This window comes from Diabrotica undecimpunctata, chromosome 2 (assembly GCF_040954645.1).
Source record: "Diabrotica undecimpunctata isolate CICGRU chromosome 2, icDiaUnde3, whole genome shotgun sequence".
Lineage (NCBI taxonomy): Eukaryota > Metazoa > Arthropoda > Insecta > Coleoptera > Chrysomelidae > Diabrotica > Diabrotica undecimpunctata.
Window position 1 is genome coordinate 154,655,344 of NC_092804.1, and position 23,080 is coordinate 154,678,423.

Below are 23,080 nucleotides of genomic sequence, written 5' to 3' on the forward strand. Positions count from 1 at the left end.
CTGCTTCTCTTTCACCCACACCATTAGTAGTTTCTATATATTTTCATGGAGAGAAGTCCAGAGCTAAGAAATTATTGTAAAGCCCTTAGCTGGAAATATACCGTTTATCACCTCTTTTCGTTTAAGTACAGTACATATCATTAATGTGGTAAAGCCAAGTCAGTTACTCGTACACCTTGCTTATGTTTTTCAATGATTTCACGTTTTATTTCAATAGACATCATCTTCTTCGAACCCATGGTTGTAAAAATAAATGTAATATTGTAATGTACAAAAAGCACAAAACGCGAGCCCAACTTATTAACAGTACTTTAAAAATAAGGGAATCAAGCAAAGCAGACAGATTGAGGTCTATAGTAAACATTTACACAGTGTAAATTACACCGACATCGAGAGTGCAGTATGATTAGTATTAGAATCCGAATTTTTGTCGGATTTAACTTCCAATGAACATTTAATTTGTCGGTCCAAATAATAGTCACGTACAGACCCGTAAAATGATCTTTATGGCGATGCCCTAAAGATCTATTACCAGCAAAAAATATCTTTTATTTACAAAGCAAATTAGAAGTAGTCAAATAAGAGGTATGAATTTGAATAAAAACCGATTCCTCGTATCTCAAATCTTGCTCTCATCTTAAAGCAAAAATCCGCGCGCTATGCGGCTCGTATCTAAAAACACTCGTATATTAGGGCGCTCGTATATCGAGGTATCACTGTACTTTGCTTTACTTTATAGAAAAAAATCTTTGTACTTATATTGAATTGAAATAAATTAAAGTCGTCATTCTTAATGGACAAGCAACGTTTTAAAAGTAATGTAGTATGTTAACGGTAAAGACTTAAAATGGCAAACGGCCTTTAAAAACAAATTATTATATGATGTAACAAACCGTACCATCTATGAAAATGACGTCTATGGGGATGAAATAGCCATATGCAACTTAAAGGGTTGGCGTGAATGTGCTTATGTGATCCAAGAAGTGTTTGTTATCTAATACAAAAACTTAATATGGATAAAATACAGACGGTATTAGTTGAGTTGGTTTTTAAGAGGGAGTCGTATTATATCCTTCAATAAAGAAAAACACATATTTATCAATTTTTATAAATTTCTTGTAACAAAAACCCTAAAAAATTCCCGAGAAAAATAACTTCATGCTATAATGAACATTAAAAAACCAAATACAACAACATAATTTAAGAGTAGTATTTTCTCTTAACTGTGTTAATTCCATTGATTGTGATGAAAATTACAGTTTTAACTAAACAATTAATGTTTCGAGTTCCACTTCGGAAATTGGTCTCAAAAAAAGATTATTTAAGAATTGTGTTAACACGTTAAGCGCTTTGTGTATAAAATATATACACAGTAGTCGGGTCCAGGGCGCCGTGTGTATAGATTTTATTCACGAGGCATAGCTGTATTGTAGGTCGTGTGTATGCGATTTCTGCACAGTTGACGTAGGTATCTTATGGGATATGTATTGGTGCGGCGCTACATTACATCATATATCAAATTGGCAGATGAATTGGTTTTGTCAATAATTTTTTTTACAGTTTTGTTGGGACGTTTTTATTACAGTAAAAAATTATTAATTTTAAAGTAAAGTATCCATGTTTGTACTGATAATTTGTTTATTGTGTACAAATTACAAATTAGGTAAAAGTAGTTCAAAATAAAACAAATTTACACATTCAAAAAACAAAAAAAAAAAGATTATAAAAAACATTTCAGTAGATACTGACATCAAATAAAAACTCGTAAATAAAAAAATATTAGATATATCAATTATTTTGGTTTACACACATGACAATTGAAAAAGCAGTCTACACAAATAGGTGGTTTGTCCGGACATGCTGGACAGATATATATCACTTGTTTGCTGTGAGCAGCTGCATATGTTCTGTTATGTTGTCCTGCTAAACGAGTGTAACATATTTTACACCGCTTCCGTTTTTCTGTCGCCTTCAGTTCATGTTTTTCTAGTCTATTATTGGCTGTAGTTGCAGAAATATTGTCGACACCTAGTAACTTCAAACACAAATTTTTACAGCAGTACCTGTTAAGGCCTCAACTGCAATTTTTCTGAACCATTTAATCGTTTTTCGTAAAGCAGTAGAGTAGGATGACATCTGGTCCGACACGTCAATAAATGATTTGGCAGAATTGTAAGAACAAATAGCAGTAGGTTTATTTCGGACACCTCCTTTCTCTTGCACTAACCTTCGTTATTTCATCTCCGTGTTTAGTACTTATAAATAAAATGTCTCTTTTGTCCTTCCACTTAGCTACAACTATACCATCCTTCTCTTCTCCATAAATTTCACCCCTTTTAAGTTTTTTGTGGACAACTGCCACTGGATTTTCCTTGCGGTTACTTCGTAATGTGCCGACCAAATGTGTACTATTTGCAATTAGTTCTTTAGCTAATCCGACGCTATTATACCAATTATCAGCAAACAGTGTACGGCCATCTCCCAGAAGTCCATCCATAAGTTCAAGAACTATTGTATTACCTACGGGTATACCTATACTTTTATCTAGTCTACAATAAATCTTCATATGGTATGTATAGCCACCCTTTAGACATAACTTAAAAACTTTAAACCCAAATTTGTGTTTTTCCCTTTTTTATATTGACGAAATGATATTCGTCGTCGAAAAGGAATCATGCTTTCGTCAATACATACGTTTTCACCGGGTTCCATGCACATTTTGAAATTTTTATTTAGAATATCAAGTAGGGGTTTAACTTTATACAGCCTACTTCCTGGAGGACACTCCTCATTATTGGAGAAATGTCACATTTGTAGTAGTAGCTCAAAGCGATTTCGCCTTATAACACTTAAAATTTTATTTTTGTAGAGCAAAGATCGTTTCCAATAATCTTTTAGGGTTGGTTTTCGATCGAGTTCCATCCAGAGGGTGACTCCTAAAATTTTTTTCATTTTTGCTGTATCTGTTGGAGTCCATTAATTTATTCTTGATTGTGGACCAATGGTTTCGTTCGTAATTTTTTCTACAATTTTTTGATCAGCATAAATATTTGTCTGCAAAATCATTAGTTCAAATATCTCATCAGTTACGAATTGTTGAAATGAGTCTAATTCAGTTTTACCTTGAATTTGAATGGTTATTTCATCAGGAACTCCTACAGGTTTATTGAAAACTAAATTTTTAAAATTTTTAATGATTGGTCCCCACACTTGTGGTACATTTTCAGGAACATTGACATCTGAATTCGAGGAACATGCATGATTTGTAGTTGATGCAACTTTTCGTCTTTTCACTTGAAGAACTTCTTTCTCTGATTGTTAATCGGAATTTTCAATGTTTTCATTTTCGGTATAATCGGGATCATCATCAGAATCGGCATCAAATGGCTCTATACCGCTCTTATCTGATTCAGAATCAACTAATTCTTCATCACTCATGTCCATATTGTTTATCTCTTGTAAACATTCCTCCATCAGTAGTTCCAGTCTTTGCCTTTCTGCTTTCTCACGTTTGTAAGACATCTTTTTACAACAAATACTGCTATTTCTCGCTCAAGAACACAGTTCAGAACAAACGTAGAACCCAAACTATAATACAACAATATGCTGTGCCCTGTAAAATATAAATGACCATAAAAAGTGCAAATCTGTGCAAGTTTGACCGTCCAGCTGTGGTATGCATAATACCTATACACGGGCGTAGTCTATATATTTTAATCAGGCGCCGCGTGTATATATTTTATTCACACTTATAATTGGCTTAATCTTAATGATTATTATTTTTTTTTTTTTATAAACATGTTCCTAGAAATATGATCTAAATACGATTCAGCTATAAAATTTTTACGGTGCCACGGACCCAATCGCAAAATATAGTTTGGAACTTAATGTGTAAAATGATGTATACCCGCCAAAGTTGTTAAAGAAGTTTTTACCCCAATTTTGTTTTTGAGAACGATTTCTGGTGTGGGAACCAAAACGTCAAATTTTTAGTTAAAAATGTAATTTTCATTATAATTCATTGTGGCTTAATCCAACACAAACATAATTTTTAATATGACGTGCCACAAGAAAAACAGTTTTAGAACCTTACTAAGACATTTTTTGTTTCAGGTTCGAGATGGATATCGTCTTGACAAGCCAGAACATTGCAGGAGAGAACTATACAACATAATGTACTATTGCTGGGATAAAGACCCTAAGGAGAGACCGTCGTTTACAGAACTTTTAGAACTTTTAGAAAAATTATTAATGACAGAGACCGATTACATAGAACTCGAAAGGTTTCCGGATCATTCGTATTACAACATGATGAGTTTAAGTGGGGAAAAGTTATAAAACTATATTCCGTCCGAAAAAAGACTGTTTTGATAATTTTGTATTGTGTATAAGCTGGTATATTTTTGTATATATAATCATTGTTGTAATTATGTATTTTTAAACTTTATGTAAATTAATAAAAACATTAAAATATTTTTATCTATATTTAACGATATTTTAAACGGATAAAAACCGATAGATCCCAAGATGCATATGTAGTTTACCTAGAAAGAAATATAAATCAAGTACTGTGAGGTAGGGACGGTGGTAAGTAAGGTGCTTTTCAATATTAAGTAGCTATCGTAGAATAAAGGATTGTCTCTTTACTGAACGAACAGCCTCTTTATTCTGATCTGAAATTCTATTCTTTTCAAATATCAAAATGTGTTTTTAAATAAATTAAAACAATATATTGTGATATTATAAGGCATGTCATATTAAAATTGACAATCTCCAATTTTTAGCATAATTAAGATTTTCGTTCTTTCTTGAACTCTAGCCATTTCTTTATATAAAAAGTCAAGGTATTTTCGTTAAAGTAAACAAAATCCCAACAAATTTATAAAATAAAACTGGCATTTACTGCAAAGTTAACAATGTCCTTGAAGTATTCATAGCATAGTAGACAATATCTAATTCAGCCAATAAACATCAAGATATTCATCACGTGATTTAACGTTGATAATTTCATTTTACTATGCTTGTAAACATAAAAATAGTGATTGTTTCGTGAAAAACACAATTAGAAATTTTGTTTCAGTTTTGAGGAGTGTTATAACGCATTTTTAATTATGGAACACTTCAATAGGGTCGGTTAGTTCTTCTTCTAGTTTTACTTTTATTGTGTTGTTTTGGTAGATATTTCCGATCCCTTTTGATTATACCTAGAGGTATCTCTCTTGCGTACAATAAGTGGATAACATCCTTTAATTTATTTGTCTGACTGAAGTATTTGTTTCATTTTGTATTCATTTAGAGTGTTCTATAAGGTAAGAGTTGAAAACAAGAACTCTAGAGATATCAAAATATCCACCCAAAAATCTATATCGCTCTGTGATTGGTTAGAAGCTATGTTTATCAGACCGTAATGCAACTCATTAGTGTATGCTGTCATAAACCAGGACTTAAGATTAATTTAAAGAAAACTAAGTGTTGTAACGATTTATATTTTGCCTACCTCAGGGTAAGAACATAGGGGTAGAAAATTGGGGACAGAAACTAATGGGGGTCAAGATGGGGCAAGCAAAATAATCGTTACTTGTGCGAACGGCACTCAGGGGTTAACTGGAGAGCTGGGGTCGTGGGTAAGTAAATGACAGGGGGTAGGATTGGGGCAGCTACACAATGAAACAAAGGGTCATGAATCACTTGGGACAAACAGAACAAAAGGAAACAGGAAACACCTCTAGTAATTTATAAAGAGCGCCACTTCGAGGTGCCTAATTATAACCATTACAACAGCTAGTTGTAACTAGGGAAATAATTATCAAACATAAAGAAACATATCTTTTTCAAACGGAAACTCAAAAAAGGTTAGTTAAAAAAAGAAACAGATGTTAAGAAACAAAATTTAACATTTATTGTGTCTTACTACAAACAGTTATCAAAAATACAAATGGCATAAAAAATATACTATATAAATAGTTGCAAAATACAGAATAAAAAAAACTTACGTGTCTATCTGTTTACAAAGGAGATTGCTACAAAAATTTTCGAAATGGTTCCTAGGTTATTTATTAATATGGCCAAATTAGATTATTAAAAATTAAAGATATCCTTGTTTATGAAAATATCTTAAAATTTAACCTTATATATGAAATATCTTTTCTATATATTAATCAAATTAAAATTGTTAAATATTACAATTTTTAAATTGTTATGAAAGCAATTATTACATTAGCAAAAAATGTCTGTCTTCACTTTAAAATTTAATCGCTTAAAAAGTTACCTGAATTTCACTGTTTCGCACTTAACTTTGAAAAAAAACTTGTTAAACATCTATCGGACATCTATCTGGACATATTCTCCAACAGGGACAAAGCAACCATTTCCATACTCAGGGACGAACAATCAAGAGATGTAAATTAGGTTCGGTGGAGGAAGCAAGCTGACGACGGGGACATCCTATATAATAATTTCATCAGTTTCCGGTCTGTACACAAATCTTTTGGTGGTTACTCTTTTCTAAACTGCGATTATTTGCAAAGAGTAAATTAATCACATTAACCGGTCTTAAGACATTACCACCAAGAACATTGAATCGACCCTTGATTCAAAGTCCGCAAAACATCTTCTCCGTTTCAAATCTCCTGCTTCACTCCTTTCTGCGTTACATTTTACCAAATTCAACGCCAAATAAAACTTTCCTCGCGTCTCACAGCTAGTTTGTGATCTACGAACCTAAACAAACAATCTATCCTCGACACTCGCTCGTCGACAACCTTGAAATATTCCCAGCTTATTACGTTTTAGAAAAATTGAATACCTGACTTTTTATTTCTAAGAACCTCTTTTTCAACCGGAATATTTGGGGGCTTGAATGTAAACAAATCGTTGTTCAACGACAAAAAATCTTGAAATATTATAGTTAGAAATAACATGGGGTACGAAATGGGGAATTTTGAATGTAAATAAAGACAAAAAAACACTCCCAGCGCTAATACGTCTTTACTACGAGATAAACAACACGCATTTTATTGATTATTTTAAACGTCCTCGATTCCTAGTTTTAACCGGAATAATTTTTTACCTGACAATGTAACAGAGACAAATTTATCTATATTTTGAAACAACTAAATACAAAACTCAAAACAGAATTTATACTATTATATAGATATTAAATATAAAACGCTACAGTGTATCTTGCCCAAATTCATGGCAGGTGCTAGCATGATATGGATGTCAAACCTGGACTCTAACCAATTTAATTATGAATAAACTAGTCACAACAGAAAGGGACATAGCAAACGCAATGTTAGGTATACGACTGTCAGGTCAAAAGAAGAACGACTGGGTAAGATCAAAAACAAAAGTTAAGGATATCACAACAAAAACTAAAAAACTCAAATGAAGCTTGGCATGCCACACTGCTAGACAAAAAGACCAACGTTGAAACGCTACAATGCAACTTTGAAGACCTTACAAAGGTAGACGACTACGAGAAGGACCACAGATAAGATGAGTATATGACATAAAAAGAGTAGTTGGAACAAATTGGAAGTATGTTGCTCAGGATATAGATCGAAGGAAGGAATTAAAGGATATTAAAAGGCAAGATAGACAGAAAAAAAGGGCCAGGTTGAAAAAAAAAACGTTATGGTTTAGAAACCTAAGGGAATGGTTTATCCATGATCGAACATCTATCTCGAAAATGAGACGCAGGGGAATCCTCCGTATCTTATTTTCAAGCTGCTGTCAACAAAATGAGTATATCCAATTTCATAGCCTACGTACGATAGGCTGTACAGTTGGAACGGCAGTCATCGAGCAGGGCTTAGGAAGAAAAAGGAAGGAGTTGGGAGAGGCCTATGTCCAAAAATGGACGACAGGAGGCTAAGAAGAAGTATAAAGTGGATGGTCATGACTAAATCAATAGTTGCAAACAGCTAGTTGGTTATTGAAAATATTGTGATTGACATATTGAATACCTATATAGACTTTGAGGCATGGATAACATCAAAAATATTGCAAATCATAGAAATCGTATGTACAATGTTCATTAGAATGAAAAATTCTAAATATAAGTTTAGAGTTATACCAAAGGATGCTTCGATGTTCCGTGTTCTCTACTCTTCGAGATGGCGTGAATGAATGAATGCACTTAAGCAAGTACATATAAATAAATTAGACCCTCTTTATGAATTTTGGCATTACAGATTAACTTTATAATATCATCCAAAACTTATCCAGAAGCGGACACTTCCTCCGATCCCAACCACCTTGTTATTTTGTTGATGAGACTGAAGATAAAGTCTGTAAGGAGCACTCGCTCTAAAAAAATATGGATACAAGACTACTCGAATAATACAACACATATGCGAAACAAAATTTAAAATAAACGCAAACTTAAGAAGAGTCAGAGGATAATACGGAAACTCGGATAAATATTGACTATAAATGGGGAAAAATCAATCAGTCCTTGTATTAGTTGAAAAAGAAACACTTAAACCTCTTGAAGAAAAAATAAAACCTTGGATGAGTAAAAATTCTTGAACTTAGAATAAAACGAAAAAAAAACATAAGGCAAAAGACATGCATACATACAAATAAATTCAGGGAAACATCAGAAAAAAAATTCGAGTGGCAAAAGCGACGTGGATCTTTAATACAAGGAAATAGAAGATCTCGATAAAATGTATAATAGCTTTAATTTAGACAAATACATCATAGACATGACAAGCTACTGAACCAAATGATGTGCCCATCGAATTATTAAAACTTATTGATGAAAGTGTTATTGATAATGTGCGCACAGAACAATAGCTTTAATGAATCACGCAAATAGAACATTTTCGAAAACAATACACAGCAGAAATATTAAAACTCTTAAATATAAAATGAGCGATATATTTTGGGTTTAAAAATGGTATGGCCACAAGAAATGCTTAGTTCAGCTTAAATATATTGTCCCAGACATGAATCAAGACATCTTATAATATTTTGTAGACTTCAAAAATGCATTTGATAAGGTTCAACATAATTAGCTTGTAGATATATTAAACAGCAAAAATATTAACAGTCGTGATATGAAAATTATATCTAATCTATACTGGAAAAAAACTGCCAAGGAAAAATTTTACTACCAGAATACCCAAGTCGAGTTCCTCAGGATTGTGTGCTGTCCCCACTACTTTTCTTTGTCTACAGTGAAGCGGCATTTAAATAAGAGCTCTCGAGATTCAATAGGAAGTATATCTATCAATGAAGAAATTTTTAAAAACTTGAGTTTAGCAACAATGATTTATATAATGTAATGCAATGCCTTAACAATTGCTGTCGTTAATATGGGCTAAGGATAAATTTAAAAAAAACTAAATGCATAATCATGACTAAATCAACAGATACAAACATCTATTTGATTATTAAAGATACTGTAATTGAAAGTGTAAATACCTACAAATACTTAGGAACATAAATAACCTCAAATGTAGACCAAACTAAAGGAATTAAGACATGTAAGACATATATTAAAATAGCACCTACATGTACAATTCATTTGTTGGGATATAAGGTTAGGACTAAGCCTAAGAATTCTTTGGTGTTACGTATTTTCTACTCTTCTTTATGGCTTGGAAGCATAGACAACAGGTGCATATGCATAAGTTGGGCGCCTTTGAATTTTTGTGTTACAAGAAAAATCCTACGAATATCATATATTCAAAGGGTGTCAGGCATTAAAGCAAGTAGTAGGATAGGGAAGACGAAGGATGTGCTGGCTTTAGAACTTAAGGAACGGTTTAAATGCAATAGTGCAGAACTACTTAGAGCGACAGTCAACAGGGTCCGCGTAGCCATGATGATTCCCAACCTTTAATAGAGGAAGGAACTTAACAAAGAAGAAGACTAGTTTTACAAAAATAATGGATCCAAAGAGTTTTAAAAGTGAAACTAACTACGAAAAAAGGACAAAGCAAAAATATTATTGACTTAAAAACCTTAGAGAAGTTTGAAGTAGCACAGAATTGTCACAAGATCCAAAAAGCCAAGGTAATGGTAAAGGTAATTTTTCAAACCACACTGATGATGACCAATTTGAGATACGTCGCTTTAAAGATATGGCCGCTATTATTTGTCAAATTTCTAAAGATTGAGAGACCGATATTCAGTTACATATTTTAAGAGAAATAATTAGTTTCTTTTTTTTTATAATTTAATCAATTTGATTTCAGTTAAAAATAATTTAATATCTGGTATTATTAGGTTTTCATTTAAACATTCACAAACAACTCATCTCAGTGGAAGTATATTACAATATAGTGGTTAAAAATGTGCAAAAGCTCTGCGGAAGTTTTTCTCATAACAGTGATATAAAATCCGCTACCAAGAACGTTTTGTTACCACCAAAATGTGAAAGAATTTAATATTGCTCCTATCTGTGGTAGATTCAGCAAATTTTTGTGGAAAGATTCGTGCTAGTTTAAATATTTGATATTTGCTGAATTTTTTAGCTTTATACATCAATTTTTTATGAAAACAAAGAACTGTTATTAAAATTTTAACTTTTAAAAGCAGTAAGTATATTTGTTTCTTCAAATTAATAAAGTTATAAGTATGTTATACATTGTACAGAATGGTGCAAATGAAAGTTCTAAATTCATTATTTCAAAAACCGACTTCGGAACAATATTTCTGCAAGCCGTCGGTTTTATTTATAAATAGGCGTCCTCTCATATTACTTTTTTTTGACGTCATATATTGACGTCATATATAATTTGATCTGCAAATGGCATAAACATATATAAAAACTAATTACTTTTACCAGAAAAAGACTTTTGAATTAATTGCTTATTATAAGCAACATTGCCGTATATTACTGTTTACTTCTTCATCTTCTTCTTCTTCCCCAGCTTTTTTCTTTTCAGGGCTCGGTATTTCTTATCTTCTTTGCCACTTAGTTTTGTCCATCGTGTCTTAATTATTTAAACCTTTTTCTCTCAAGTTGTCTGTGACACAGTCCTTCCAACTTCTCCTCGGTTTTCTCATTCCTCTTCTTTCCTGAACAGCTCTAGATTTTATCCCATATAGATCTAATTTTTACATATGAAGTGATCAAACCATGGTAGTCTTTGTTCTTAAACCTGTTTTGAGACTGTAGTCACACTAACTTTTTTTCCAATCACGTCGTTCCTGATATTGTCCCTTTTAGTCTTACCCAACATCCACCATACCGTTTCAATTTTAGCTTTCTCCATCTTCTTTTCCTGAACCCTCCTTATAGGTCAAAATTCACCGCCGTACGCCAACGAAGACCTCACCACACTTTTGTATATTTTTGTTTTCAGTTCTTCCCCGATTTATCGATCACAGTGTACCCCACATTTTCTTTTAGTTAAGCCAACCAACCTGTATTTAGTAAACAATTTCTCGATCTTGTGTCATATTTTCCGCATGTATTAAATAAGATATTTAAATTCTTCTACTCAACTCAGTTTCTCGCCAAGTAGTTGAAAGTCCCCAATCATTCCTGTTTCTCCTAAAAATATACTTCGTTTTCCACCTGCTTAAATTAAGTCCTTCCTTTTCAATAGTCACTCTTTATCCCTCTAACTTTTTCTCTAACATTTCGTTGCTCTTCTCCACCAACACGATATCATGCAAAGAGCACTGGTCAATGAGCCCTCTTTATTACCTTCGCTGTCAGTACATCTATAACAAGAATAAACAGGTAGGGACTCAACACGTAAAGTACCTGGTAGTTGCGTTGCACCAGAATGGAAAATGAAGGAGCACGTGCGAAAGGTGTCCCGGAAGGCTGCAAATAGTACAGCTGTGTTGAAGAGGGTAATGCTCAACATTGGGAGATCCAAATCCGGAAGTAGGTGGGCCTTACATGGTGTTGTGCAGTCAATCGTCCTCTACGCGGCACCAATCTAAAGTGTCTGTATCTGCGGCAGCCTCGTGGACCATCACTGGATGTTTTCCGCGGCATCTGTTGGCAGTGAAAAGAAAAAAGTTGTATAAAACAAAGAAACCTTACTAACGCCGAGAGAAGAAAGGAAAGGGAAAGGCCAATTAAAATATGGCAAGAAGAATGGAACAGCACGGAGGATGTTGCACAGTGGACAAATATGCTAATCCCAAACATAAGAGATTGGGTGCACTGTGAATTATTTCCTAACGCAGGTGCTCGCAGGATACAGGTGCTTTACGGCCTACCTCTCTAGGTTCGAAAAGGCTGACACGGATGAATGACTATGCTGCGAAGATATCTTTTAAATATTCCAGACCCCATTCTTTGAAGACCAAAAAAAGGTAGGAACTTAGTGAAAAATCTTAATGAAAACCAACCAGTACTGAAAAACTTTCGGTAAATTTAACACAAATCCCTACTTTGGTGTACCTCCTTTAAATATATCCTTAACGAGCCTGACGTAGTTCTCAGAAACCCATTTCTCTCTTATATATCTCTGTAGCTCTTGTCGAGAGACTGTGCCATATGTTTTCCCAAGATCTCTTTTCTACTTGCTCTATTTCTCCATTAACTGCTTCAAATCAAAGAAGGCATCCGTTGTTCTACTTCCTGGCATAAACCCCAAACCGTTCTTTTAACCTTCGCTCTAGAATTCTCTCATAAATTTTTATTAAGTGCACCATTAAATTTTTTCCTTTATAGTGCTTATAGCCCTGAATGTCTCCCTTATCTTTATACAGTGATACCGTCACGCACTTTCTGTATGTATCTTTTTTCCCCTTGTATCCTACTTTCTTTGCTACAACACACAAACCCCTTCCTTGCCTAAAGCCTTCCAAACCTCGACAGCTATTCCATCAGGTTCTACTGTCTTACCATTCTTCATCCTATTTAAAACCTTATCTCTCGTTACCCCCGGTATAACATTCTCATTTGGGGTCGAGCATTCTCTGTATCTCTTTTGGTGTTCTTCATTAGCAATTTTTAAAGTACTAATACCATCTTTGTTTTATTTTAAAATCAGATGTTAACACTCTTCCATCCACATTCTTAAAATGCTGCACGTGAGTCAAGTTCTTTGATGACTTGGCATTTGCTTTATCAGTGCTGTATAATTTTTTTATCCGTCGGATGTTTCCAACTTTTTAAGTAACTTTGCAGAAGATCTTGACTATCTTTACTTAGCAATAGATACAGCTCCATTTCCGCAAATTCTTAATTTTATACCTTGTTTTTATCTTTATCTTCCTTTTTTTAAACTCTTATATTAGTATATCTAGCCTTTTTGTTCTCCCATTACCTCTGTTGCACTTCAAACGTTCCTCCACCAAGTTTCTCTGTACCTAGAAGGCCCTTTACCACATGTTTTTCATAGCACTTGCTCTTCTACTCATACTACAACTTTTCAGTTGGCTTTCAACTAGTCATTTAACTTTGTTTTTTCCTTAAATCCTTCCAGCACTCTATTATTGAAGACTTTTGCTCAATCCTTTAACTTCCACCTCTTTACTTTCAAATGCTCAACTTTGCTTATTTTGCTTTTTTATGCTTCATTTTTATTTTAAATCAAAATCGTCAGCTTCATCAAAAAATTTTAAAATTGACGCTTCTACAGGGAGCTATTCAAACAATCTTTTAAAAATAATTCACACCATTTGTTACTGGAAATGACATTTCTAATGGCTAATTTCTGATTATTAATTTGGGCAATCCAACTTTGATATAACCGCAATATATAAAATCATATTAATAAAATGTTATTGTTCATTAATTTAGGAGAAGACAATAGTTTGAGTTTCAGTGACAACTTACTATCATCATCCATGGAATCCTATGCATTTTTGTAATTTTTCCATGATTTGTACACAACGGTACAAAACAGTAATGCACCATGTTTTTACTAGCACAACACAAACATTCTTTTCCACAATTCCACAATAGGTAACTAAAACTAAACTTTAAAAACCAAGTACTCAACTTAAATGAAAATTACTAAGAATAAATACAAACGAAAGTTAAAGATAATCAAATAAAATTGAAAGCTGTAAACCAACAGATGATTATTTCATTTGTGACACCCCCAGATTTTGTTAAAATAAAAAAATGATTGGTTAAAGTCTTCGTGAGCGAGATAGGCTGTCATTTCTCTTTATTATCTGACTGGGGTCAAAGTAATGGGAAAATGTTGCAAGGTCATTCATATAAGTTTCCGGGACATGGGGAATGTTTTTATGCGTATTGTACATCTATAAAAAGACATATTTAGCTCTGACCAGGCCTGAGGTGACCTGGTCTACAACCAACGTTTTATTTTTAACTTTATTAATCGTTTGTATTAGCATGTATGAAACTTTATTTAAGTCATTTTAACTAATTTGTTATAATAATAATTATATTAATTTATTTCGTAGAAATCTTTCGCGCAGCAGTTTCCAAAACTACAATTGCCATTTCGATCGACAACCTTCGAAAGGAGACGGCGCCATGAGAAGAAGAAGAAGATTAATTTATTTATGCTTGCCATCAGCTATGTTCTTTCAAAAAAAAGTGTTTTTCTGTGGCAAGGAAATCTTTAAAACGTATGCAGTCGCTAACACAAGGTTTCTTATTTTAGTTTTTGGCTTAAATAATTTTTTCCTGTTCCCTCTTGTTGGGAGAAACTTCTGAAGCCTCGTGGTGCACCACACGTAGGATGACAACTACAGCAGCATGGCGAAAACCATGCAGATCTCTCTCAACAAGAAGAGAGAAGAAGAGAAGAAAGAAAAGAAGAAAGGAAAAGAAAAGAGAAAGAAGAAAGAATTATTCAACCAGCATCTAAAGCCACTAACAAGTTACCCTATCGACTTCATGAAGCTTTGACGAAAATTTAATTTTTTTAATGTAGAATAAATATAATTAGTTAATATTCTGTTTTATTAATTTGTCACAATAAAACTCATTTTACAGATTTGCATTTAAGATAAAACGTTTTGACTCCCGAGAGTGTGAGCTAGACGGAGTGAAAACAATTGGAACCCAAAGAAAGAGTTTTATGGTTACACATTGGCTCTACCAACTTTCAGAGGGTAGTAATATTGTTACACAATCTTTATTTGGTTTAAAACAAAAGACTTAATTTCCATTTAGTCAATAAATCGTTGTCAGGTCATCGGAACAATATTATTTTTGTAGGTTTTTGATCAATTGCCTACCAAATTTTATTTGTTTTTCTGTGTTAAATAAAGATCACACTAATATTAAACATGTATATATATATATATATATATAATATATATATATATATATATATATATATATATATATAGTAAAAAATACGACCGTTGATTAAATTTGGAATATATTCAATGGTTGAATAGCAGAGGTTTTATCGGTCAATAATTGGCAAATAAAAGACGTCAACTACTTTATTGCTTTATTTGAATACGTTTCGTTTTTATTTTTAAAAGCATCATCAGTTCACTACAAATAAAAAAGATTTTAGAATATAAGTAAACAAACCAACAGGGTTCATACTTACAAAAACAATTTGTAGGGTTTTTTTAAAGATGTTATAAAAACTCTACGATAACTTAACATTAAAGATTAAAAACTAAACGGGAGAAACGAAACAAAATGTTTACAAATGTATACAAGTAAAAAAATTTTACTTGTATTTTTTGTTTCGTTTCTCCCGTTTAGTTTTTAATCTTTAATGTTAAGTTATCGTAGAGTTTTTATAACATCTTTAAAAAAACCCTACAAATTGTTTTTGTAAGTATGAACCCTGTTGGTTTGTTTACTTATATTCTAAAATCTTTTTTATTTGTAGTAAACTGATGATGCTTTTAAAAATAAAAGCGAAACGTATTCAAATAAAGCAATAAAGTAGTTGACGTCTTTTATTTGCCAATTATTGACCGATAAAACCTCTGCTATTCAACCATTGAATATATTCCAAATATATATATATATATATATATATATATATATATATATATATATATATAAATATATATATATATATATATATATATATAAATATATATATATATATATATATATATATATATATATATATATATATATATATATATATATATATATATATCGAGAAAAAGAGTACGACCGTCAATCCAAAATAAACTAAGGTACACTCGAAGAGTGGTGGGTTTTTCGGTCAAAGTGGAGAAATAAAAGACAAAGAAGGTGGCTAGTTCATCTATTTATTGAAGACGTTTCGCTTTCTGCTCAGAAAGCATCAACAGTTCATCTAAAAAGAACAATATGAAACCAAACATCCATAGAGAAGTTAAAAAAAGTGTGTTACCTTACAAAGACATGTAGCAGTCAATGATGTAAAAAATATAAAAAAGCTTACGAAACTGGACATTTAGAGTTAAAGTTGTATAAAACATATAATTGAAACTAGGTATAGTTTGCAATTTAACAAAATTAGCACAGCAAAAGAACATGTGATAAACATACATGTATATAAACAAGTTATTATAAAAACTTAAGTAAAAAACATTAAGGTTTATTTTAAAGTGTAAAGAACTAGAAAGATCATGAGAATGCACTTCCAACAATTTATTTATAATCAATTAGATTTTAATTTTAACTTTAGGTAACATTATTGAGTTATTTAAGATTAATATAGTAATAAAGATAAAATGAAGTTATCAGTCTTAAGCTTACTGAATCTCGCAGGTAAATGAATTTACAGGTTTAACACCCACGCACACAACGTGAATAGATATGGCCTTGAGGTCAAAATGACAAAAACAGCAAGGCAAAATACCAACCTCTAATATAATAGGGCGGTATATTCAAAGAATGTGATAAATTTGGTTGCCAACTTGTCGTTAAAAAGCCAAACAATGAAAGGAAAAGGTGGTTAAGATCACCATTTACCCTACAGTGATTGATTTGTTAACAAAGATCAAAGCATCCGAGGTCAATCCAAAATATCATATATTATAATATAAATGACGTCACTGGTTAGCCAGCCAACAGGTGAAGAATAATTCAACTTCCACAGTACAAGGTTCAAAACATTTGGAACTGTAATGAAAAAGATTCTATGAATCAATTTCAGTTTAAAATTTTATCAAACAAGTTAATCAAAAGGAACAATTACGTTAATTATGTAAAAGTGATATTGACAAATAGTTAATACAATGTAAGTTGATAAATCTAAGTTAATAAGGAAAGAATAATTTATTTTATTTTATTTTTATTTAAATTTATTATATGAAAATGTGATAAAAAACCCATTGTGGGACAAATTTTAAGTAAACAACATATTAAGCCTAATTCTGCAAAATTAATGCGTGATAAATTTGGCTCAAATTACTAACGTCGGTTCTCTTATTAAGGGTATTTGGATGTTTTAATATTGAACACATTTCTAAAAACTGTCTTTTAACGAGATTGCGTTCAGTGCCAAGAATTTTAACTTCATTAAAGTTTACTTCGTGCTTAGTGTTAATAGCATGTTGGGCAAGAGCACAAGTATGCTTAGATAAATTAATATCACTGCGGTGTGTCGTAAGACGCCCTCTCAGTGATCTCCCTGTCTGACTGATGTAACATGAGTCACACTCAGCACAAGGTATATGATATATTACATTAACTTGTTCCAGAAGGAACAGAGGTGTTTTAGTTTTAGAAAACAAATTCCTGACAGTCTTAGCATTCTTAATTGCAATTTTAACCGTTACGTTGTTATGTTTGTACAGTATAACGAGTTTCTCATTAACTTGAGGAAAATAAGGTAACGATGAGTAATGAGTAGTTGGAGTCCCAAGTACAGTATTAGGCAGAACAGTGTTGTTAATTGAATTATTTGATATTATTCTAAGTTGGTCACCATTGGGCATGTCATTTAAAAAAGAACCATAGCTTTGAACGAAAAGGTGTTTATTAATAAGGGAGGATGGATAGGAATACTCAATCAGAATTTTCTTAAGTAATTGAAGGGATTCCCTTCGATTAATCGGATGTGTCAGTCTATTTAGCCTGCAGCTTAAAGCTTTAATAGGGTTTAATTTATATTTAAAGGGATGACAAGAGTGGTAGTTGAGAAACCTATTAGCCATTGGTTTCCTGTAGCAACTTATAGTTAGGGTGTTATCTCCCATTCTAATGACACACATGTCTAAGAAGGGAATACTATTTGTGTTAGAGTCCTCAAGTTCAACAGTGAACTGTAAATGAGGATCAAACTCATTGAATAACGACAAGGTGGCCTGAATCTTGTCTGGAGGTAAGGCTAGTAATAAGTCATCAACATACCGTTTAATAAAAGGGATTTGGAAATCTAAAAGACCCAAACGGTCAGATACTAAATCATTCAGTACATAATTAACCAGGATGGGAGAGATTGAGGAACCCATAGGTGTCCCAAATATTTGAAGGTAATATTTATTGTCGTTAAAGACCAAAAAATTAGTGTCAAATATTAATTGTAAAAGTTCTGCAAATACATCCCAGGATACAGGACAGTTTGGTTGGATGGAGTTCCACTGATTTCTTAAGGAGGTAATAACACTAGAGAGAGGTAAATTAGTGAAAAGAGATACCACATCAAAACTCACTAAAATGTAGCCTTGTGGAAGTTCAAAATTATTAATAAATTCACTAAAATGAAAAGAATCAACAATATTAAAGTTGTTATTATAATTATAAGATTTAGATAAGATGTCAGTTAAAAATTTAGCAATATTAGTGTTTGGTGAATTGATGGAGGAAACAATTGGCCTCATGCTCAATGTGGGCTTATGTATTTTAGGTAGACAATAACATCTGGGAGCATATCCATCATAATTATGTAAAAATTTTGCAAGTGGTTGATCTATGATCTTTATATTTTTTAAGTGTGTAATGAATTTATTTATTTTATTTGTAAATTTAGAGCAAAGGTTGGTAGAGAGAGGTTGATAGTATCTATCAGCATCTAACAACGATTGACTGAGTTGAAGATATTGATCTCTATCTATGAGGACAGTGGCATTCCCTTTATCACTTGTAAGAACGAGAAGATTAGGGTGAGTTTTTAAAAACGATACCGTCTCCCTGTAAATCTTATCTAACTCCGATATGGGTTGTCTAGGGCGATTTGAATAATTCAACAGAATATTATTGGAAGAAGACCTAAGAGATAAAAGGTCAGAATTGTCAGCATGTGACAAAATATTTTCCACATCTGCTAAAATTCTACTAACAGAGTAATCTCTGAAAGTTGGCTGTAAGCCAAATTTGGGGCCCAAGGATAACAACTTGAGAATGTCCTGAGGAACCTCAGTACTAGATAGATTTTTAATCCACTTCGGATTAAATGGAATTTTTTTAAAATGGGGAGTGTCTAAGTTATTAAACTTCTTACGAAGGTGTGCCATGGATTTATGATATACAAAATTAAATTTCTTATGTAAAGATGACTCAAAAGTGTCCAACAAATTGTCTGGAAGGTGATTAGAATTTAGAAGGATTCTATACAACTTTAACTCTAAATGTCCAGTTTCGTAAGCTTTTTCATATTTTTAACATCATTGACTGCTACATGTCTTTGTAAGGTAACACACTTTTTTAACTTCTCTATGGATGTTTGGTTTTATATTGTTCTTTTTAGATGAACTGATGATGCTTTCTGAGCAGAAAGCGAAACGTCTTCAATAAATAGATGAAGTAGCCACCTTCTTTGTCTTTTATTTCTCCACTTTGACCGAAAAACCCACCACTCTTCGAGTGTACCTTAGTTTATTATATATATAAATATATATATATATATATATATATATATATATATATATATATATATATATATATATATATATATATATATTTAGCAAATTTTTATAGATTAAATTTAAATGTATAAATAAAAATATGTAACATAAAATTAAAATAGTTCCTAAGTTTTATTTATCCAATTTTCTTCTACTAGTTCACATTTGTTACGAATAAAAAACTTTAACAGTTAATCACATCAGTAAAAACCTTGACACTTACGATTATGTTTCCATTTGGAAGTATCTTCTTTTTCTCGAAAGAGAAAAACCATTAAATTTTATTTGCGTAATAATTTACACCGATACTAAATGTCTTTTTTACGAAATATGTCACTGTCATCCTCAGGGAAATGCAGACCAAGATTTTTTTACCAGTTTCAGATAAATTATTTTAGTTGTCAGTTCGACACATCGCGAATATCTTCAGCTACCGTCATTGTTGTCCATGCGCTCCACTATGTAAAGGACAAATTTACAGAGGTCGCAGTAGCTTCGTGTTGTTCTTCGCGTTCAGATGTTTCCGAAGTTTTGAAGTTTTACTTCGGTAGTCGAAATTCCCGAGCGATCTAACAACTGTTGAATATTTCGTGAGATACCGCGCGGAAGTTTTTAAAAGATTTGTTTTAAACTTTAGGTTTAGTGTGTTATCGTTAGGTGTTTTTGATGGACAGTGTTTTATTGTGGCAGGTAAGATTTTGCAGTATTTTGTAAATAAAAATATACAGGAAGTCACATTGTTAATAAAAATTTAGAAAAAAAAAACTTGAAACTTCAATTTAAATATCTTCAAGCATAAATATTTTTATTAAATTTTTTATTCTGTGCATCGCTTTTGCGTGATTTCCTTCTAGATACAGTCAAACATTTTTAAAACCATTTATCTTATCTTTTAACCAGTCTTTATTCTCTTCTTTTATTGGGGGAGGTGTTGTATCTCGGACACTTTTTTACGAAATTTATGTTTTGGAAGTTATGCTGGATATAAGTTTCGATGTTTTCTCTTAGACCATTTCCAATTTTTGAGCGATTTTTCCATAGATTCTATTACAAGTTCTTGTTCTATAATATTAACAATTTTTTCAGAAAAATAATTATTTTCGTAAACAAAAGTCACGAAACCATCTAACTAAAATTTTAAAACTTCTGAATCACTGTTTGGGATTTTAATTTTATTATCATAAATTTTAAAACACGGTTCAGACATATCTATTCTTATGACGATAAATTACCATCTGATATGGAAGATTCAGAATCGGAAACGATTTTTCTTTTAACTGACTTTTTCTTGTTTTTCCCTTGAGCTACATTTTGTTGCGGAACTTTTATTTTGCTCTTTTTTTGTTTTACTAGACTAGCCATTTTCAACATTTTAATCCTGGTTTTCTTTGTCTGTCAAAATACATGATTTTCCTTTTTGTCTTGCCCTTCCTTTGTTTTTTCTTGGTGTAGCTTTAGGATGAGGTCTAGTCATATTTGGTCTAACAATATTTTTAAACTCAGAAGTTGATGGAGTATCGGCCTGCGACACTGATTAAAATGAGATATCAACTTCTGCAACTGGTTAAGAAGAAATCTTAGTCTCTGTAGCCAATTGAAGTAAAATGTCAGAATAAGCAAATGTATTTGTGTCTTCGTTTTCATTGGAAGTAACATCATATAGACGATCAGTTACCTGTGCTGATAAATAGTCTGAGTCGTCAAAAATGTTTTCGTTAACTGGATACATTCCCTTGGCTGTAAATCCTTGCATAATGTTATTGAAAGTAAAAGCTTTCCCAACTGATGAAGCTACATTGTAAATTGTTATTGGTTTACCCACATATTCTGGAGTAATCATCATTTGTTTTGTTACACTACTATAATATTTTTTAAATGATGCAAACACTCCTTTCTCTAGTGGCTGTAACGTGTGGTTTGGCACACTGATGTGACTTTGATGATTGTTCAAGAGCACAATATACGGTAAGTCAGTAAAAGGCCTTACGTGTTTAATAAAGTGTTCCATAAATTAAAAAAATTAATTTTCATTGAACCATACAGAAGGATTTGCACCTCCAATGGTACCAGGTAGAGCAATTGTTATCATAAAGTCTGTATAGTTGACCTGCGGGAATATTAGTAAAGGTGGTATGAAACCTCCACTCACATTAATGGCACAGATCATTGTGTAGAAGAACCTTGATTAGCACTTTTCATTGAACCGATCTGTTGATCGCCTTTAGGTCCTAAGATTTTTTTTGGTAGAAGACGTGTATAGTAGAAAGTCCGGTTTCATCAATGTTCCACATAGTAGAAGGTAAAATGTCAGAACTTTTTGATAATAGACTTCTACTAGTTCTACCTATGCAGCCATAGTTATATGTCTTTTACGAAAAATGCGTAACAAGTAATCTTCGACCATTTTGTGCTTTTCCTATGTTTTCGGGTACTTTTTATTATTATGCTTTGTAAACTGATAGGTCTAAATCTGAACGTTTTTTAGGGTTAATCCATATTGTAAATCTGCAATCTCTCTATTATAATCGCACAGCATTAGCTCTTCTTCATCTGTAATGACTTAACGTTGCATTAAATTATCGTGTAAGGCATTAATCTTCTTTCCTGTATCAGTAAAATGTTAAAAATGGCGCCTTAGGGTAGTTCTACTAATATTACAATGTTTAGCTGTCGCAAATAAAGACATTTTATTTTCTCTTAATAACTAAACGATAACTAAACGGCCTGTCGCAACTATTCTTGTTTACTGCTTGTTATATTTTCTGGAAGAAAATATAACAAGCAGTAAACAGTAAACAGTAAAAAAGAAGAAGAAGAAAAACCAGTTATTTAGGGCATTTGTTGCGCAACGAGAAATACTACATCCCTCAGTTGATAATAAAAGGCAAAATAGAAGGAAAGCGAGGAATTGGAAGAAAAAAATTGTCCTGGTTACGTAATATCAGAAACTGGACAGGACTTGGATTTGAGGAACTCTTAAGAACAGCTGAAGATAGACAAACGTTTGCCACCATAACCGCTAACCTCCATTGATGGAGACGGCACTTGAAGAAGAAGATATTTTCTGGGGCCTGCAATTATTAAGAAAATAAAAAATTAATATAAACGTTCGACAACTGATTTTCAAACATTTTTTACAAATAATAAATCACCAAGTTGTACCTAGGGCATGTCCTAAATACAACTGTACAAGTGTATTGTGTCCGCAGTACATCTATCTCACCAAATTTTATAAAAGTGGCAACATCCTTAACAATAACTAATGATATTTTCTACTAACTTTTTCTTTTTTTTATTCTTTGGGAGTCGAATTTGGGCAAAATAACTCTCTTTTAAAGAACGATGGCACATCTAAAGGAAG

The 23,080-nt window shown here is 32.2% G+C and overlaps 2 protein-coding genes across 2 annotated transcripts in view; both read left to right on the forward strand.

The window, feature by feature from the left end:
- Positions 1–4,490, forward strand: part of Cad96Ca (tyrosine kinase receptor Cad96Ca) — a 171,830-nt gene extending 167,340 nt beyond the window's left edge. The window contains exon 8 of the mRNA XM_072523796.1: positions 4,114–4,490. Coding sequence (XP_072379897.1) covers positions 4,114–4,338 — 225 coding nt within the window. The 3' untranslated portion in view covers positions 4,339–4,490. The remainder of the gene's footprint in view (positions 1–4,113) is intronic.
- Positions 4,491–20,224: 15,734 nt separating this feature from the next.
- Positions 20,225–23,080, forward strand: part of LOC140435099 (tachykinin-like peptides receptor 86C) — a 951,389-nt gene continuing 948,533 nt past the window's right edge. Inside the window, exon 1 of the mRNA XM_072523804.1 lies at positions 20,225–20,409. The gene's annotated coding sequence lies outside the window, so the exon portion shown is untranslated. The remainder of the gene's footprint in view (positions 20,410–23,080) is intronic.